This window comes from Cetorhinus maximus, chromosome 17, assembly GCF_964194155.1.
Source record: "Cetorhinus maximus chromosome 17, sCetMax3.hap1.1, whole genome shotgun sequence".
NCBI classification, from domain to species: Eukaryota; Metazoa; Chordata; class Chondrichthyes; order Lamniformes; family Cetorhinidae; genus Cetorhinus; species Cetorhinus maximus.
This window is the reverse complement of record NC_135895.1, coordinates 54,635,223-54,651,368: the sequence shown is the minus strand read 5'-3', so window position 1 is coordinate 54,651,368 and position 16,146 is coordinate 54,635,223. Positions and strand designations below refer to the sequence as shown.

Genomic DNA, 16,146 nt, shown 5'->3' with positions numbered 1-16,146 from the left:
TGAAGGGAGAGGAAATCATTGGAGGTAGAGTGGAGAGGAAAATATTTAAAAGAAATTAAAGTTTAGTACATACAGTATTGTACTGAAGTGGACTACAGAATATTTAATATTTCAAATCAAAGCATCGGTTTATGGGAATGCCAAATTCCATGTCAAATTATCAAAATATTTCAGCTACCTTCGAAGAAAGTGATCCTCTTTCCATCTTCTCAAATCCCAAAGCTAGAGTACAATCAGCCAGCCCTTAAAAGATGTAAAAAAAGATAATTGCAACACTATTTTAAGACAGACAGGAATAAGAATCACTGAGTTAGTTCAGTCAACTTAAAATTTACTTGCCTAGTACTTGGCTTTTAGTGAAGATCAACAATCAATACTTTATCCTGAAGCTTTCAATGTATCGTTTTAAAGCATTTAATTTTTTATATTCATATATCATGGTCATTCACTTTTTGTACAATGCTATCTCTCAGAACATCTTAAAAAAATTAACACTTTTTCTTTAAGTCACTAGAGGATGAGGACCTTTGGCAATAGAGGGATTTTATAAAACTGTTCTGACACGTCTACCTTCTTTAGATATGGGGGCTGATAATGTACTTTAAACACAGTCATGATCAGACCATGGCTTCTTCTACGTTGTGAAGTTAGCCAATTTCATGTTGTAAGGCAAAGTTTAGCTCATTTAAATGTTAACGCTGCACTTCAGATGCATTACATGGGTTGCTCAGAAAGGCCACCAGCTGGAATTACAGGAGCAGCAGCTCCTAAAGGGTTGATGTTCCTGCCAATCTGTCCTGCAAATGAAGAGAATGACAGCAACATTGCCCAATAGTTAAAAAAGAATTAACTTCTAGTATGGTGGGTTCTCTGACAGTCTGCTCCGTGTTCAGTTATTTATCTATAAGACAGGTTAACATAGAGAAAGAATAGCTGTCTATACCAGAATATGAACATTTAGGCAACATGAAAACCCTGAGGTAAATTATGGTAATTGTAGAAGGACAACTTCTATAATATTAACCTAAATATTAAATTCACAGAATCTCACAGTGCAGAAGAGTGCACGGCCCATCGAGTCTGCACCAGCACGTGAGAAACACCTGACCTACCAACCTAATCCCATGTACCAGCACTTGGCCCATAGCCTTGAATGTTATGATGTGCCAAGTGCTCATCCTGGTGCTTTTTAAAGAAAGTGAGGTAACCCGCCCCCACCACCCTCACAGGCAGCGCATTCCAGACTGTCACCACCCTCTGGGTAAAAAAGTTTTTCCTCACATCCCGCTTAAACCTCCCGCCCCTCACCTTGAACTTGTGCCCCCTCGTGACTGGCCCTTCAACTAAGGGGAACAGCTTCTCCCTATCCACCCTGTCCATGCCCCTCATAGTCTTGTACACCTCGATCAGGTCGCACCTCAGTCTTCTCTACTCCAACGAAAATAACCCAAGTCTATCCAACCTCTCTTCATAACTTAAATGTTTCATCCCAGGCAACATCCTGGTGAATCTCCTCTGCACCCCCTCCAGTGCAATCACATCCTTCCTATAATGTGGCGACCAGAACTGCGCACAGTACTCCAGCTGTGGCCTCACCAAGGTTCTATACAACACCAACGTGATCTCCCTACTTTTGTAATCTATGCCTCAATTGATAAAGGCCGGTGTCCCATATGCCTTTTTCACCACCCCACTAACATGCCCCTCTGCCTTCAGAGACCTGTGGACACACACGCCAAAGGTCCCTTTGTTTCTCAGAACTTGCTAGTGTCATGCCATTCATTGAATACTTCCTTGTTAAATTACTCCTTTGATTTTGAACTATTTTGATTTTTTCCAAGGAGAGGTATCACTATTCTTCTGTTAAAATGGAATCATACCTCTGTTACCTGATGTTGGAGGGTTGGGGTAGCTTGATCCCAAACCTTAACTGATGGCCTGTCATCCCATGCTTGGCTGGTTGCTAGGAGGTGGAAGGAATCAATCTGACTATCCTGTCTAATTTTACCTCTCCACAGGGAGATGCTAAGACTCCTCTCCTGCCATAGACGGTCCTGCTACTTCTCCATAATTTTCACTAAGAAGTGGGGAGCAAGTACAAATTCATTCATAATATGGCACCAATAGCCACCAAGGAATGATTCTGCCCTTTTTAATATAAGAAGCTCACTTCTGAACCAGCCCTTCTAGACCACGTTAATCAATCCGAAACTGGCACTTCATTTCAATTTAAAAATGCAACTTAGCAGCTCATTATAATTATACTTGATTTGGCGTCTGGTGGTTCTCACACATATGTTGTGTTGGCTTACCTCCTTGTATCAGCTGCCTGGCCATGAATAGGGCTGTTGAACCAGTGGAGCAGTTGTTGTTAACATTAATGATGGGTATTCCAGTTGTTCCTAAACTGTGATAGATTGCACGCTGGCCACAGGTCGAATCACCTTCATAAACAGGATGACAGAAAATCATTACTCCTAGACTTGGAGTTAATCAACCCTACCATAAACTAACTTTAAGACTAAAAAGAACATTACACATACGATAAATGTGGTAATTAATCATCTCAACTAATGCCTTCTCTCTTCATAGCACCCCCTTCCACTTTCCAAAAGAAATTTTTGACTAGAAAACTTGCTCACGTTAGGATCCCACAAGACCAATGGAATGTTTATATCCCCAACTCACCTCCATCTCGTCAAATGTTCAAATCAAAGACTCCTGGCTATTAATAAGCAACATATTAACAGAGCATGCAAATCTTTGACAACTGTAAACATCTATAATTACAATGTAAAAGCAAAATACTGCAGATGCTGGAAATCTGAAATAAAAACAGAAAATGCTGGAAAAACTCAGCAGGTCTGGCAGCATCTCTGGAGAGAGAAACAGAGTTAACGTTTCTAGTCCGTATGACTCTTCCTCGGAGCTCTGAAGCATGGATTATTGTCCCAAAAAGGTACGAGTGATCAGGTAGCCATTCACATAGTTAGTGTTCCGAAGACCTATCCTCGCTACATCATCTGATCATGTTGCCGCCTTTATTAATTACCTACATCAACCCAGGAAAAGCCGAATTCAGTTAACCTAGTGATAATAACAAGCATGCAGCCACCCCACAGAAAAAGGTAACGCCAAAAAGAACTAGCTAAACATTACTGATCAAATAACCAAATCCAACAAAGCACTAAACCCAGCCTCTAGGTTTCAGGTGTCAGTCTGTACCTGTCCTGGACTAATACAATACCCGCATCATGTGCACATCCTTTTCTCCATTTTGGGCCATTGTCTTCATTCCAGGCAGGACAATGTGTGATGATTCTCGATCACTCGTCGCTAAAGGTTTGTAAGAGTTCAAGTGTCAGAGAGGTCGTGAATCTTGAGATAAGCTGGGCAAAAGACTGAGGGCAGAATTTTGCCCTTGATGGGCGGGCGGGCCCCACCAGCTTGGCAGCGGGCGGGCAGCCGATCGCCGCCGCCGAAACGGGCCCCGCCGCCATTTTAAGTGGGCGGGCCCAGCGGGCCGCCTCAGGAAGATCGCTGAAAGGCCGGCAAATATAAAAAATAGAACAATAAAAAATTCATTAACATGTCCCCCTCATGTGAAAATGTCACACGAGATGGGACATGTTAATGAAATAAACAAAAACTTTATTAAACGTTTTTAAAACCGCTATCAAACCTCATCCCGCCACTGGATGAGGTTTGTAAAAAAAATCACCTACCCGCCTGCCCGTTGGGCCCAAAGTTCGTACGGGTCTCTCAAAATCATTGTCGATTGGCAAGTTAAGGGCCTTAACGAGGCCTTTAATTAATGGCGGGCGCGCGTCCCACTGCATAGCGCGTCCGCCGACCGAAATATTGCAATGCCGTGCGTTGACGTCGGGACGCTCACACAACGTCAGCGTGCAACATTTTAAGCGCTGGAGTGTGGGCTCTGCCACCCGCATGCCAGCCAGAAGATTCTGCTCTTATACTTTTGGATTTTAAGGAAGCACATGAGCCCATTGTTCTTTTCCAATGATTTTCCTCTGGCTTCTATGATGAATCCAAAGTAGCTGATGCATGTGCTGCCTGTCCCGATTTCAGCCAGAGGGAGAATAGATGGGGGATCCTGTCATCATATGTCGTATGGATTTCCATTCTGTCATCTACTTTCATGTCATCGGGACCCGCTGTTGTGTTCTTGTCCAGGCCTGCGATCGCAGACTCTATTTCCTCTTTCTGGATGGGCTCTGTTAAAGAGTCATATTCTCTCCTACCCTTGTATTGGGCAAATTTATATAGGTTCACTTTGTTATTAGGGGTAGACTAGTGAAACTCTGCTTGAGTTACACTTTATCAAGTGGGCACCCCATTGAGGAGGGGGCTCCCATAATCTGTCTTGCCAGTTTTCATCTGTCTGCTTTGTGAAGGTCTTGCGTGCCCTTGAATGCGGCTTTCTTTGCTGCCCATTTCTTTTTGATGTTCAAGTTCTTACTGCCATCCTTGTGCCAGACTCTTTCTTTTGGATCTCTTGGCAGTTCTCTCATTCGTACTTCCGATAGTATTGTCTCGGTGATACTTTTGACAAGGCCGTGCCAAGGGCTCTCATTTCTGGGTCATTATGTTCAGCCATTAGGTCCTCAGCTGATGAAAGCTGATCGTCCAGATCCCTATGCCTAGGGGTGCTGGCAGGGGGTCACATCACTCTTCCAGGTCTAGGACCAGTACCACTCTCCACTCTCACGTCCTCTCCATCTTGTGGCATATCTTCTAACCAGGAAATGTCTGAATTATTGCCTTGCGGAGATGGTGTCGGCGCTGTTTCATGTGTTGCTTTCTGTAATACTCGCCTTTTAGATGCAATTTGTGTCCTGGTTTTAGTGGGAATATGGGCTGCAATCTTCTTGTTAATATCGTAGCAGCCCTCATACCGTGTTTCCATCCAAATGAAAATGTTCATTTCCTCTTTTGTCCACTTATAATCCTTCCCTCCCAGTTTCTTTTTATTGTGAGTGCCTCCACTCTCTTTGCATTCCGTATTTCTGCATGCCTGTGACACTCATACTGGCTTAGCATGCTTCTGGATGTAAACTGCAATTCGCAGTGTTCACAGGGAAATAAGTCTCCGGTAATGGGTGGTGCAGGACTGTTACATTTGCAGTAGTGGCATGCGATTGAATGGTATTGATGTGTCTTGCTACATTTCCAGCATATGGTACAGTTTGTCTTAACTTAATATTTTTCAGCCATTTGAGATCTAAAATGACCCATAGTGGGGAGCACCAGATTGCAATGGCTACAGAATAGCCCATCAACAGGGTAATGAATTATCACTTATTTTGTGCGTTTCTGTCATCACTGGGCTCAATGGCCACAGGCTCAACATTTGTTGTTGGTATTTCCGTCTCATCATTGGGTTTCTCACTACCTGTGATTCCACAAGTTTCCGTTCCCATGGTTCCAAGCTGCAACTTCTTATTATAGAAGGTCTGCGATCTTATGGCAATTGGATCTGCTTCTTCAATTGAAGATGTCACTTCCATGACCTTATCGTGGAAAACTCCATTCACTACTGTTGGTTCCAGTGTGTTCAGTCTGACTCCCAGTCGGGTAGGTAAAAATGTCTGTGGGGCCTCTGATCTACCTTGGTGATTTGGGTAGAGGTAGATCTTCTTTCTAGTCTGCCAATTGCGGAACTAATACTTGTGTAGCAACAACACCTTACACAGTGCCCTGCTACCGATGGAACATCTGTGGGGACGTTGTTTTTCCGGGTCACTTCCCAACCAGACTGATCTCTACAGCTCAACTCCATCTGGTGCTCTTTCGATGGTCAATTCAGCCGACAAAACCTTTCCTATCTGCACCAACTGAGCATCTGGTAACATTGTTACCGCTGAGAGCCAACATGGAGGCACGACCAATGCTGTGAAAGGGGAGAACACCAAAGGTCATGTAGCTATCCAGACGAGCTCTCAAGCGAGGTGCCGTGGGAGGAGGAGTATGGGGTGATGGAGGAGTGGACCAGGGTGTCACGGAGGGAACGACCCCTACGGAATGCTGCCAGGTGGGGGGTGAAGGGAAGATGTGTTTGGTGGTGGCATCATGCTGGAGTTGGCGGAAATGGCGGAAGATGATCCTTTGAATGCGGAGGCTGGTGGGGTGATAAGTGAGGACAAGGGGGACCCTATCATGTTTCTGGGTATATTCTGGGTACATGATAGGGTCCCCCTTGTCCTCATTTATCACCCCACCAGCCTCCGCATTCAAAGGATCATCCTCCGCCATTTCCGCCAACTCCAGCATTATGCCACCACCAAACACATCTTCCCTTCACCCCCCACCTGGCAGCGTTCCGTAGGGGTTGTTCCCTCCGTGACACCCTGGTCCACTCCTCCATCACCCCCTACTCATCCTCCCACGGCACCTCCCCATGCCCACGCAGAAGATGCAACACCTGCCCCTTCACTTCCTCTCTCCTCACCGTCCAAGGGCCCACTTGCATTTCCCTCAACTTAGTCTACTGCATTCATTGCTCCCAATGCGGCTTCCTCTACATTGGAGAGACCAAACGCAGACTGGGTGACCGCTTTGCAGAACACCTTCGGTCTGTCCGCAAGCATGACCCAGACCTCCCTGTCGTTTGCCATTTCAACACTCCACCCTGCTCTCTTGCCCACATGTCTGTCCTTGGCTTGCTGCATTGTTCCAGTGAAGCTCAACGCAAACTGGAGGAACAGCACCTCATCTTCCGACTAGGCACTTTACAGCCTTCCGGACTGAATATTAAGTTCAACAATTTTAGATCTTGAACTCTCTCCTCCATCCCCACCCCCTTCCCGTTTCTTCCCCCTCCTTTTTGTTTTTTCCAATAATTTATATAGATTTTTTCTTTTCCCACCTATTTCAATTATTTTTAAATGTATTTCCACCATTGTTTATTTCTACCTTTTAGTATTCCCCCACCCCCACTAGAGCTATCTGTATCTTATCGGTCCTGTCTTATACTCTTAATTAGCACATTCCTTTAGATAATATCACCACCTTCAACACCTCTTTGTTCTTTTGTCTGTGACAGCTTTTGGTTATCTCCACCTATCACTGGCTGCTTGTCCCAACAAAAATCGCACCTCCCCCCACCCCTTAAACCAGCTTATATTTCACCCCTTTCCTAATTTTACTTAGTTCTGTTGAAGGGTCATGAGGACTCGAAACGTCAACTGTGCTCTTCTCCGCCGATGCTGCCAGACCTGCTGAGTTTTTCCAGTTATTTCTGTCTCTGTTTTTGACTTGAAACGTTAACTCTCTTTCTCTCTCCACAGATGCTGCTAGACCTGCTGAGCTTTTCCAGCATTTTCTGTTTTTATAGTACAATAGCGTCACACCTTAAATGCTTGCAGATGACAGCACTGCAAACCGAGTCTGAAAATTGTGGTATCAAACATCACATGAATACAAAAAATCTAGACTGACACTGCAGTATAACACAGAGGAAGGAATAGCTGCTTTTCAGAGTCCTTTAACCCAAGGACTTGCCTGTCTATTCCAGTGATTCAGATGAATTTTGTAGTAGACCTTAAGCCATTGTGTGTAGAAAAGTAGAGTCCTTATGATGCCTTGGTAAACATTCTTCCCTCAGCCAACCACCACATAATTTCAACCATTGTTGTTTACGCGACACTGAAATGTGCAAAATTACAGAACTTCAAAAGAAATTTACTGTACGTGAAACACTTTGGGATATCCCAGTTAGAGGTAAAATCAAGTCCTATCCTATGTGAAAAAGCAAAGAAAATGTAATTATGTGACAGCCTTTGACCCAGAAGCAGTAACAGCAAGGAAAACTTGTAAGTGCTTTAAAATGTTTGGGGAATCTGTAATTGTTTTAAAAATGTTGAAATTTTTTTTAAGAGTTTGTATCACTTGTAAAGGGATCAATTTTAATTTTTGGATATTAAGAAATTCTGGTCTGTGCAAACTGGTGACCCTTAACTTGGAAGCAGTCTCAACATGAAAGAAATTAAAATACCAAAATGGTCTGGTGATGCAAGAATAGAGACACCAAAAGAGAGAAGCTGAGAGCTAAGAAGGTTCCAGGAAGAAATGCACTATTGTGTGGAAGATTGCATGGGTGGAAACCAGTTTACGTAGATGCTGCTGCCTGCAGAGAGTCAGGTCAATCCTTAGAGGGACTGGAATTCTGCTTGAAAGAACCATATGGCTGAAACTGGAATCAATACAGGCGAAGTGGACTGCCTAGTATCTCCGTGAGATAGTCTTTGTTGTATCTGCTATTCCATGGGCTGCATTTTCTGGTCGGCGAGCTGGGGGGCAGGCCCCGCTCGCCGCCGCGTAAAATGACATGGGGTGACGTCAGGCATGTGTCCCGACGTTACCCCACATCATTTAGATTTTCAGTTCGGTGGGCACGCAGCCGATTCAGCTGTGCGCTCGCTGAACTGTCAACGGCCACTTAAGGCCTTTAAAAAAGTAATTAAGCTATTTAAAGGACCTGCCAGTCCAACCTTAAGAAAAATCATGAAACCTCATTCATGAGTGGGATGAGGTTTCATGAGGGCTTTAAAATGTTTATGAAATGTTGAAATAAAGAAATTGACATGTCCCAGCTCATGTGACAGTGTCACATGAAGGGACATGTCAGGAATTTTTTTCCACACTTCCACAAATTTTTAAAACTTCCAGCGATCTCCCTGAGGCGGCACTTTGCCCGCACAGGAAGCGCACAGCTGGAGGGGCCTTAATTGGCCCGCCCACGTAAAATGGGGTCATGCCCCCGACCGGGGGCGCCGATCAGGAACCCGCCAGCCCGTGCCCGCTCCCGCACATCCCCCCCCAACGGGGGGGGGGGGGGCGAATGTTGCCCCATGTGTTCATACTGACCGTGACTTGCCTGTTAATTCATGTTTAACTTACATCGATTCTGATTCGTGTTAAAGTTACAAAAATTTTGTCCAGTAATTCCTTCATTTGGGGGTTGTTTGGTAAACTTGGTTATCTTGGTTTATGGATCCCCATGGGGATCAGACCAACTAATCTAAATGTTTGCTTAAGTGTTCGAATAAGAGTTAGTTCCTGGTAAAATATTCATTGTCTAATGTGAGTGTTACATGTTTGTAGAATGTTCATTTTATACAAAATATATTGGCCTGCAACTTCCGAGCTCCAAGGCAGTGTATTTGGGGGATACCCCAAAAATCCTCTGGGGAACCCCACCCCTGGCCCTTGGAAATTCCCAGGTAAGGATTGCATGGCAATTGTCCAGGAAGTTCAAACTTCCAATGGGTAATTGCCCTGCACTGGGAACCATCCCCCAGACTGCCCTTCCCACACCACACGTCCCACCCCCCACTCCGCTGACTGCCCTCCCCACACCTGACTCTCCCCCTGCTCACTGACCACCTGACCAACCCCCTACTGACCCCCCCCCTCCCACCCCGGCCACCCAACTCAACCCATCCAATTCTGCTCACTTACCTTCTCCCTGGCTGGACATTTAAACTTCCCTGCTTTACAGCTGCTAGTGCCCTGAAATAGGAGCATGTCCTCCTTCCCTCTGACGCTGCAGCCCCGAAAGGCCATGGGAACCCACTATGCTGCAGATATCTCACCTGGCCAGAGTTGGAAGGTCGGGCAAGATAGGAGTGGCTGGATTTCCAGGTAAGTAACTAACTACAAGTGATGTGGAAATCCCACTCAACTGGCGTTCCACTGGAAGTTACAGCCCATTACCTTGATAAAAGAAAACTAAAACAATCTTAGTAATCATTAGATAGAAGAGCAACTGCATCTATCTGAACAGGAATTGATGTATTGCTAATCTGGAATAAAAAGCTCCTCTCAGAAAGGTGATGCTGAAACCAACGCAATGTTGCAAAAACCTATCTTTTCAGTAATACCCTTTAGGGAGCAAACTCTGCCACCCTCACCTCGGACTGTTACGGTGCAGAAGGAGACCATTTGGCCCATCGTGTCTGTGCCGGCTCTCCGAATGAGCATTATGACTCCGTGCCATTCTCCTGCCTTTTCCTCGTAACCCTGCACATTGTTTCTATTTAAATAATCATCTAATGCCGTCTTGAATGCCTCAAATGAATCTGCCTTCACCTCACTTCCAAGCAGTGCATTTCAGTCCCAAACCACTCACTGTGAAGATTTTTCTCACATTGTATTTGCATGTTTCACAAATCAATTTAAATCTGTGGCCTCTCATCTCAATCCCTTTAACGAATGGGAACAGTTCTCTATATCTACTCTGTCCAGCTCCCTTATGATTGTGAACGCCTTCATGACTGAAGTTTTTAATCCTGGGAAACATTTGTATAAACCTCTTCTGCACTCTCTCCGATGCGTTCACATCTTTCCTAAAGTGCGGTGCCCAGAACTGTACACCATACTCCAGCTGAGATCTAACTAGTGTCCAATGCAAGTTCAGCATAACCTCCTTGCTCTTGTACTGAATGTTGAATCGCTGAAAGCTAGTATGCAGGTACAGCAGGTAATAAGGAAGGCAAATGGAATTTTGGCATTTATTGCTAAAGGAATAGAGTATAAAAATAGGGAAGTGTTGTTGCAACCGTACAAGGTATTGGTGAGGCCGCACCTGGAATTCTGTGCACAGTTTCGGTCTCCTTACTTGAGGAAGGATGAAGTTGCATTGGAGTCAGTTCAGAGGAGGTTCATTAGATTGATTCCAGAGATGCGGGGCTTGTCTTATGCGGAGAGATTGAGCAGTTTAGGCCTATACTCGCTCGAGTTTAGAAGGATGAGAGGAGATCTAATTGAGGTATACAAGATGCTAAAGGGGATAGGCAAAGTAGATGTGGAGTGGATGTTTTCCCTTGTGGGGCATTCTAGAATGAGAGGCTATAGTTTTAGGCTAAGGGGTGGTAGATTTAAATCAGAGATGAGGAGGAATTATTTTTCTCCAAGAGTCATGAATCTGTGGAATTCACTACCTCAGAGTGCAGTGGATGCCGAGATGCTGAATAAGTTTAAGGAAGAGATAGACAGATTTTTAATTAGTAATGGGTTGAAAGGTTATGGGGAGAGGGTGGGAAATTGGAGTTGAGGCCGAAATGAGATCAGCCATGATCGTATTGAATGGCGGAGCAGGCTCGAGGGGCTGAATTGCCTACTCCTGCTCCTAGTTTTTATGTACTCTGTGCCCTTATTAATAAAGCCTAGAATACTGTATGCTTTATTAACTGCTCTCTCACCCTGTCCTGCCACTTTTAATGACTCATGCGCATATACAACACGCAGGTCCCTCTGCTCTGGTTTATTGCATAACATCAGACCCACAGTAATGTGGTTGATTCTTAACTGCCTCTGGCATGACCTAACAAGCCACTCAGTTGTATTCAAGAAAGTGGCTCACCGCCAACTTCTCAAGGACAATTAGAGATGGGCAATAAATGCTGACCTTGGTAATGGTACCCACACGCCATGAATGTATAAAGAAATACTTCACAGATTTAGATTTTCATTTATATAGCACTTTTCACAACCTCAGGATGTCCCACAGACAATAAATTACTTTTGAAGTGTAATCATTATTGCAATGTAAAAAATGTGGAGGATAATTTACAAGCGTAAATTGCTTCTAGCAAAGTTAAGGCAGCAAAGTGGGAGCAGCTCCAAAGAAATTCACAACATTGTGATTGAATATAACACAAGGCGAGTGATTTACAACCTGGTCCTCTCTGGCAATTCTTCCTAAACATTGATAAGTTATAAGACAATTAAATAAAGTAATCCTTTGGAAGAGTCCCTCACCATACACGTAGCCCACACAAGCTTGCTCCACAGCAGAATATGCAATGCCAGCATCAGCCAATGCCTTCTGAGCTATAATGGAAAAAACACAATGAGTTTTCTGCTCTGTGGAATTTGTTTCTCAGATTCAAACATATCAGTGTTTCTAACCTATTGAATAGTTGTTAATCAAGAAAAGTGTGACAGAGTGATTAGAAACAAATGATCTCACTAGTGAGATTCATATTAAAACAGCAAGAGCAAACTACTATTTGCGTACAAGAACCTATGACTGCATTTTATTACGTTAGAGGCACTGGTATAATCTAAGGGAGGCAACTCTAGTTCTTCTGTAAACACAGAAACCAACTTTGGAAGTTTCTTTTCCCACTTTACTAGTTGCAGAGATATGACAGCATAACTGGCACATGCCACAATAAGTTTGAGCATTCCAGCCAATCATATAGATCCAGTGTAGCTTCTGCATTACTGACTTAAACAAATTTTCCCCCCAATATAATGCCTGGTCACCACATCTCTCACCCTAAGTTTTAGTAGTGCAGGATTTGAACCCCAAGATTAAATTATTTTAACTGTAATCAATTTCACTATACATTCATTTTAAATATATATCTTATTGACCAAACATTTTGTGTTTGTTCGAATGGATCAATGTAGATTTCTGTGTGGTTTTCCATTTGATCCATTTTACATACCTGATTCCAGTCAGATCTCAGAACCATAAGAAAGCAAGCAGCCATGAAACTTCAATCCCTGGTCTTGTCTTTGGAACCAACTCCAAACAATGAACTTGGTGGTCATTTCTCATTTCAAAAATTTTCAAACTTCAATTTTAACATGTAAACTCAGGTGCAATTTCCTGGTTTTAAAATATCGGTATCTAGTGGATTATTATGTTTGCTTTAAATGTACAAGTTTTCTGGTTTCAAATGAGCAAAATTATAAAACTTGTTCAGAAATAAATCTAAATTATTCTGATACCTGCTTCTTTAGCCATGTCAGGGTAGTCAACATCTCCCAGAGCCCCAGGCTTTTCAAACTGGTGGAGAAGAAACAATAGATTAGATTTTTCACTAAATTTCACTAACTAGTATCAAGTAGATTCTGAACTGCCCAATTTCCAGCCAGGAATAACAGGACTAGGTGAGTAATGAGGGCGAGTGCTGGACTTTAACAAAATGGTGACACAGGAAAGCAGTATTTAGCTCTTTGGAAATTGACTGCTGCACTTTTGATTCTCCCTTACGATCAGGCTAGCTTGGAGTGCTTTTTCTCGCTTATTCAAAGAAATAAAACGACTTTCTGCTCCAGGATCTACAGCAAAATTTATCTACTGTACATGTAACAAAAACAAGCTGGCCAATCTGTTATGAATTAAACCTTCCCAATAGCCTGAAGGAGTCTGTGTTTTATTGCAAATGTAGTGTGTGAGGTAATAGCCCCTGTTTCACTACATAAGGGTTGCTGCACCTCAATTTTTGGCTGCACTTTAGTCCCCTGCTTTTTGGCCACCTGGTGCAAAGGGGAGCAGGCAAACTGGAGGAACCCCTCATAGGACTGACCCTGGGCATGACCAAAGTAGTTATCAACATGTCCAGGCAGCGGTTAAGCCTGTGCCTGGGTATCCCTGGAGATGGACCACACAGTGTCCACTGGTATACTTGGGGCCTTCAGTGGCCAGTGGACACCAGACGGACTGGCGTGTTTCACCACCTGCTGTAATGAAACTTTAATTTGATTTGTTAAATTTCCTTTAATTTTTTTTTGTTACAGTTTATTAGTAGCACAAATAAAATTTAAACTGAGATGCATAGCCACCTGATAATAGCATACAGAATTTTTTTTTAAATCAAAGGCATTTTCAGGTGCAGTGGTTGAGCTTTTGTGAAGAGCCCTTTTGGAAATTAAGTAAGTTACTAATGGAAGAATATAAACAAACTATCAATCTACATTGGCTTATGTTTGAAAAAAACTCACTATTTATCTGCCAAATCTCTTGATTTTTATTATGTGACAGTGGGGTTGTCACTTTACAATTTGTTCAGCACTGAAATCAGCTAACAAGCAGAGACATTTGTGTGAAAGTGTGAAAATGTGAAACTTCCGGGGTTTGTGTGGCAGTGAATTTACTCACTCACCAAGGGGGCAGCTCCCTGGCTGCTTCTACAAGTGTGCAGGCTACATCCAAAGAGCCAGACAGGAGGCCTCTGTCTGGGAGACAGAGCGATGGGTGCCAGTCACTTTCCTACACACCAACACCACCCTGGCACAAAACAAAACCCCTGCCGTTTTCTCTACAATCAACTGAATATGATTACCTTGGTCATTCCCACTCCCACCACAAACACCCTGTTCACAGCGGCTGCCATGTTTCCCAACGGAGAGACCTTCAGCCGGAACAAGTTCACTGTCAGAAGCGCTGCCCTTTAAAGCTGCACATACACCAAATAACCATCCTGAGACAAGGCAGCCTCATGCACTGTCTTCAACGCACATTTCATTAATGGATGCTTTTCTTTTGTCGTCTGCCCTTTAAAACGCGATTTATCCGCATTTTAAATTTCGGTTGTGCAGCCGTAATTGCGAATTGCGGACCTGGATCCTTTGCATTTGAGTTGTGTAACAATGGAACTTAATGCGTTTTATATGTTTTGTAAATTATTACAACATTAAATAAAAGCTACTAATTTTCAGTTTAATTTGATTTGGAAGGAGGCTGAAATAAGAAACATTTTTCTTTTACTATAATTTGGTTTACCGTCATACATTTCCAAATTGTTTGTCTACCATCTACTGGTGGAAATCGGTAAAGGTCCTTCTGCTCTGAATTTCAGTTGATCTCCCATCCCCTTGATCAGGATGAAGCAGACATAACAGTTTCCAGGGGAGGAAATTGGTTCCTGTTGCACCTATTTTGTTTTTAGTGCAAAATTCACATTGGGGAAGCCCAACTAGGGTACAACTCAACTATTCTAATGGTCTTCTTGCTGACCTCCACAAACTGCATGTTATCTAAAACTCTGTTGTACATACTTGGTCCCAAACTAAATCCTGCTCAGCCATCATTCCCACCTTGCTGTCAGAGGGTGTGCTTTTCTAAAACAAACTACAATTTCTAATTTTTTTTCTGGCTGGATTTAAAAAACAATAAACTAATCCTGCTAAGACAGTGGAGGACTGCCAGCCAGCTACAATACATAAACTTGCATTCTCCTAAGTGGGATGAAAAGGAACAGACATTCAAACCTCCTGAGGAATATCTCCTGTTAGCTTTTACACTATACTGAAACATTTCAAAAGTTTATGACATGTGACATCAAAATGCAATTACCTGTTCAAAAAAAAACTATGACTGCAGCAGACATGGATTAATAAATTCCTCTGGAATAGACAGCCAGTAGGGCATTAAGAACTGCTTACCAAGCCAGAGAGTTCAGAGATTAGAATTCTGTACTGAAAGGCTGCAAATAAGCTGTTTCCTCCCTCTCTCTCTCACTCTTTCTTTTGAAAGTATTGTGCCCGGATTGCAAAGTAACCATCCTGAGAAGAGAAACCAACTGTAAACTGAGATCTTTTGGGAATAAAACATGTAAATTTGCTCAATATAACCACACCCAGGATGATAACTGAATAAAATAAATTGAATAAAGTGGAATCACCGCATTAAGGCCAGCCAACGGACAGCTAACCGTAAACTCCTTTGTTTATCTTCTTCACAAACTGTAGAAAAACCTATCCTCTTATTCCACCATCTGCAGAAATGTATGTGATATATAAATGGTGGTTGTGATTTATCTAGTTTTTATTTAATTTGGGGAATAGTTTCAATAAAATTATCTTGTTCTTGTTTAAACTCAGAAAACCTCTCTGACTAATTTTTTATAATCTCAAAGTGTAAATAGTGGGACTCCTGCTGTATTAGTAAAGCACATCCTCTTTAAACTAACCAAAAAAAGCCTTGTTATGGTCAGACCTGGAGTGGTAGTTTAGGGGAGTCATTTTTACCCCTCCTCATGTGGTCATAACATAACCTACACTGAGCCCACACCTCCTAAGGATTTATTTCAAAAATGTTGTCCACATTCATAAGTCTTTCCTAGACTTCACTACTCCTGCAATTTCTTCCAGCTCTGTATCTCCTCCCAAATGCTCTGCTTTAGTGAATCTAGGCTTTTGTGTATTCCCTATTGTTGCCGAAAAAGTCTGCAGCTGTTTCAGTCCGACCTTTTGAAACTTTGTCCCTAAACTTGGCTCTGGCCTCTCTCTGCACCGTCAAGAATCTCCTCAAAACCCATCTCTTTGATCTAACCTTTGATCACCTCTCCTAATAACTTCTTTCCTGGCTCACCATATGTTTTCATTATG

The 16,146-nt window shown here is 43.0% G+C and overlaps 1 protein-coding gene across 1 annotated transcript in view; it reads right to left on the bottom strand.

Annotated features, from left to right (window-relative positions):
• Positions 1 to 14,256, bottom strand: part of scp2a (sterol carrier protein 2a) — a 93,934-nt gene extending 79,678 nt beyond the window's left edge. Inside the window, exons 1-5 of the mRNA XM_078561244.1 lie at positions 14,100 to 14,256; positions 12,763 to 12,820; positions 11,782 to 11,853; positions 2,313 to 2,444; positions 179 to 243 (exon numbers count right to left, since the gene is read on the bottom strand). Of these exons, the coding sequence (XP_078417370.1) occupies positions 179 to 243; positions 2,313 to 2,444; positions 11,782 to 11,853; positions 12,763 to 12,820; positions 14,100 to 14,150 (378 nt within the window). The 5' untranslated portion in view covers positions 14,151 to 14,256. The remainder of the gene's footprint in view (positions 1 to 178; positions 244 to 2,312; positions 2,445 to 11,781; positions 11,854 to 12,762; positions 12,821 to 14,099) is intronic.
• Between the last annotated feature and the right edge of the window lie 1,890 nt (positions 14,257 to 16,146).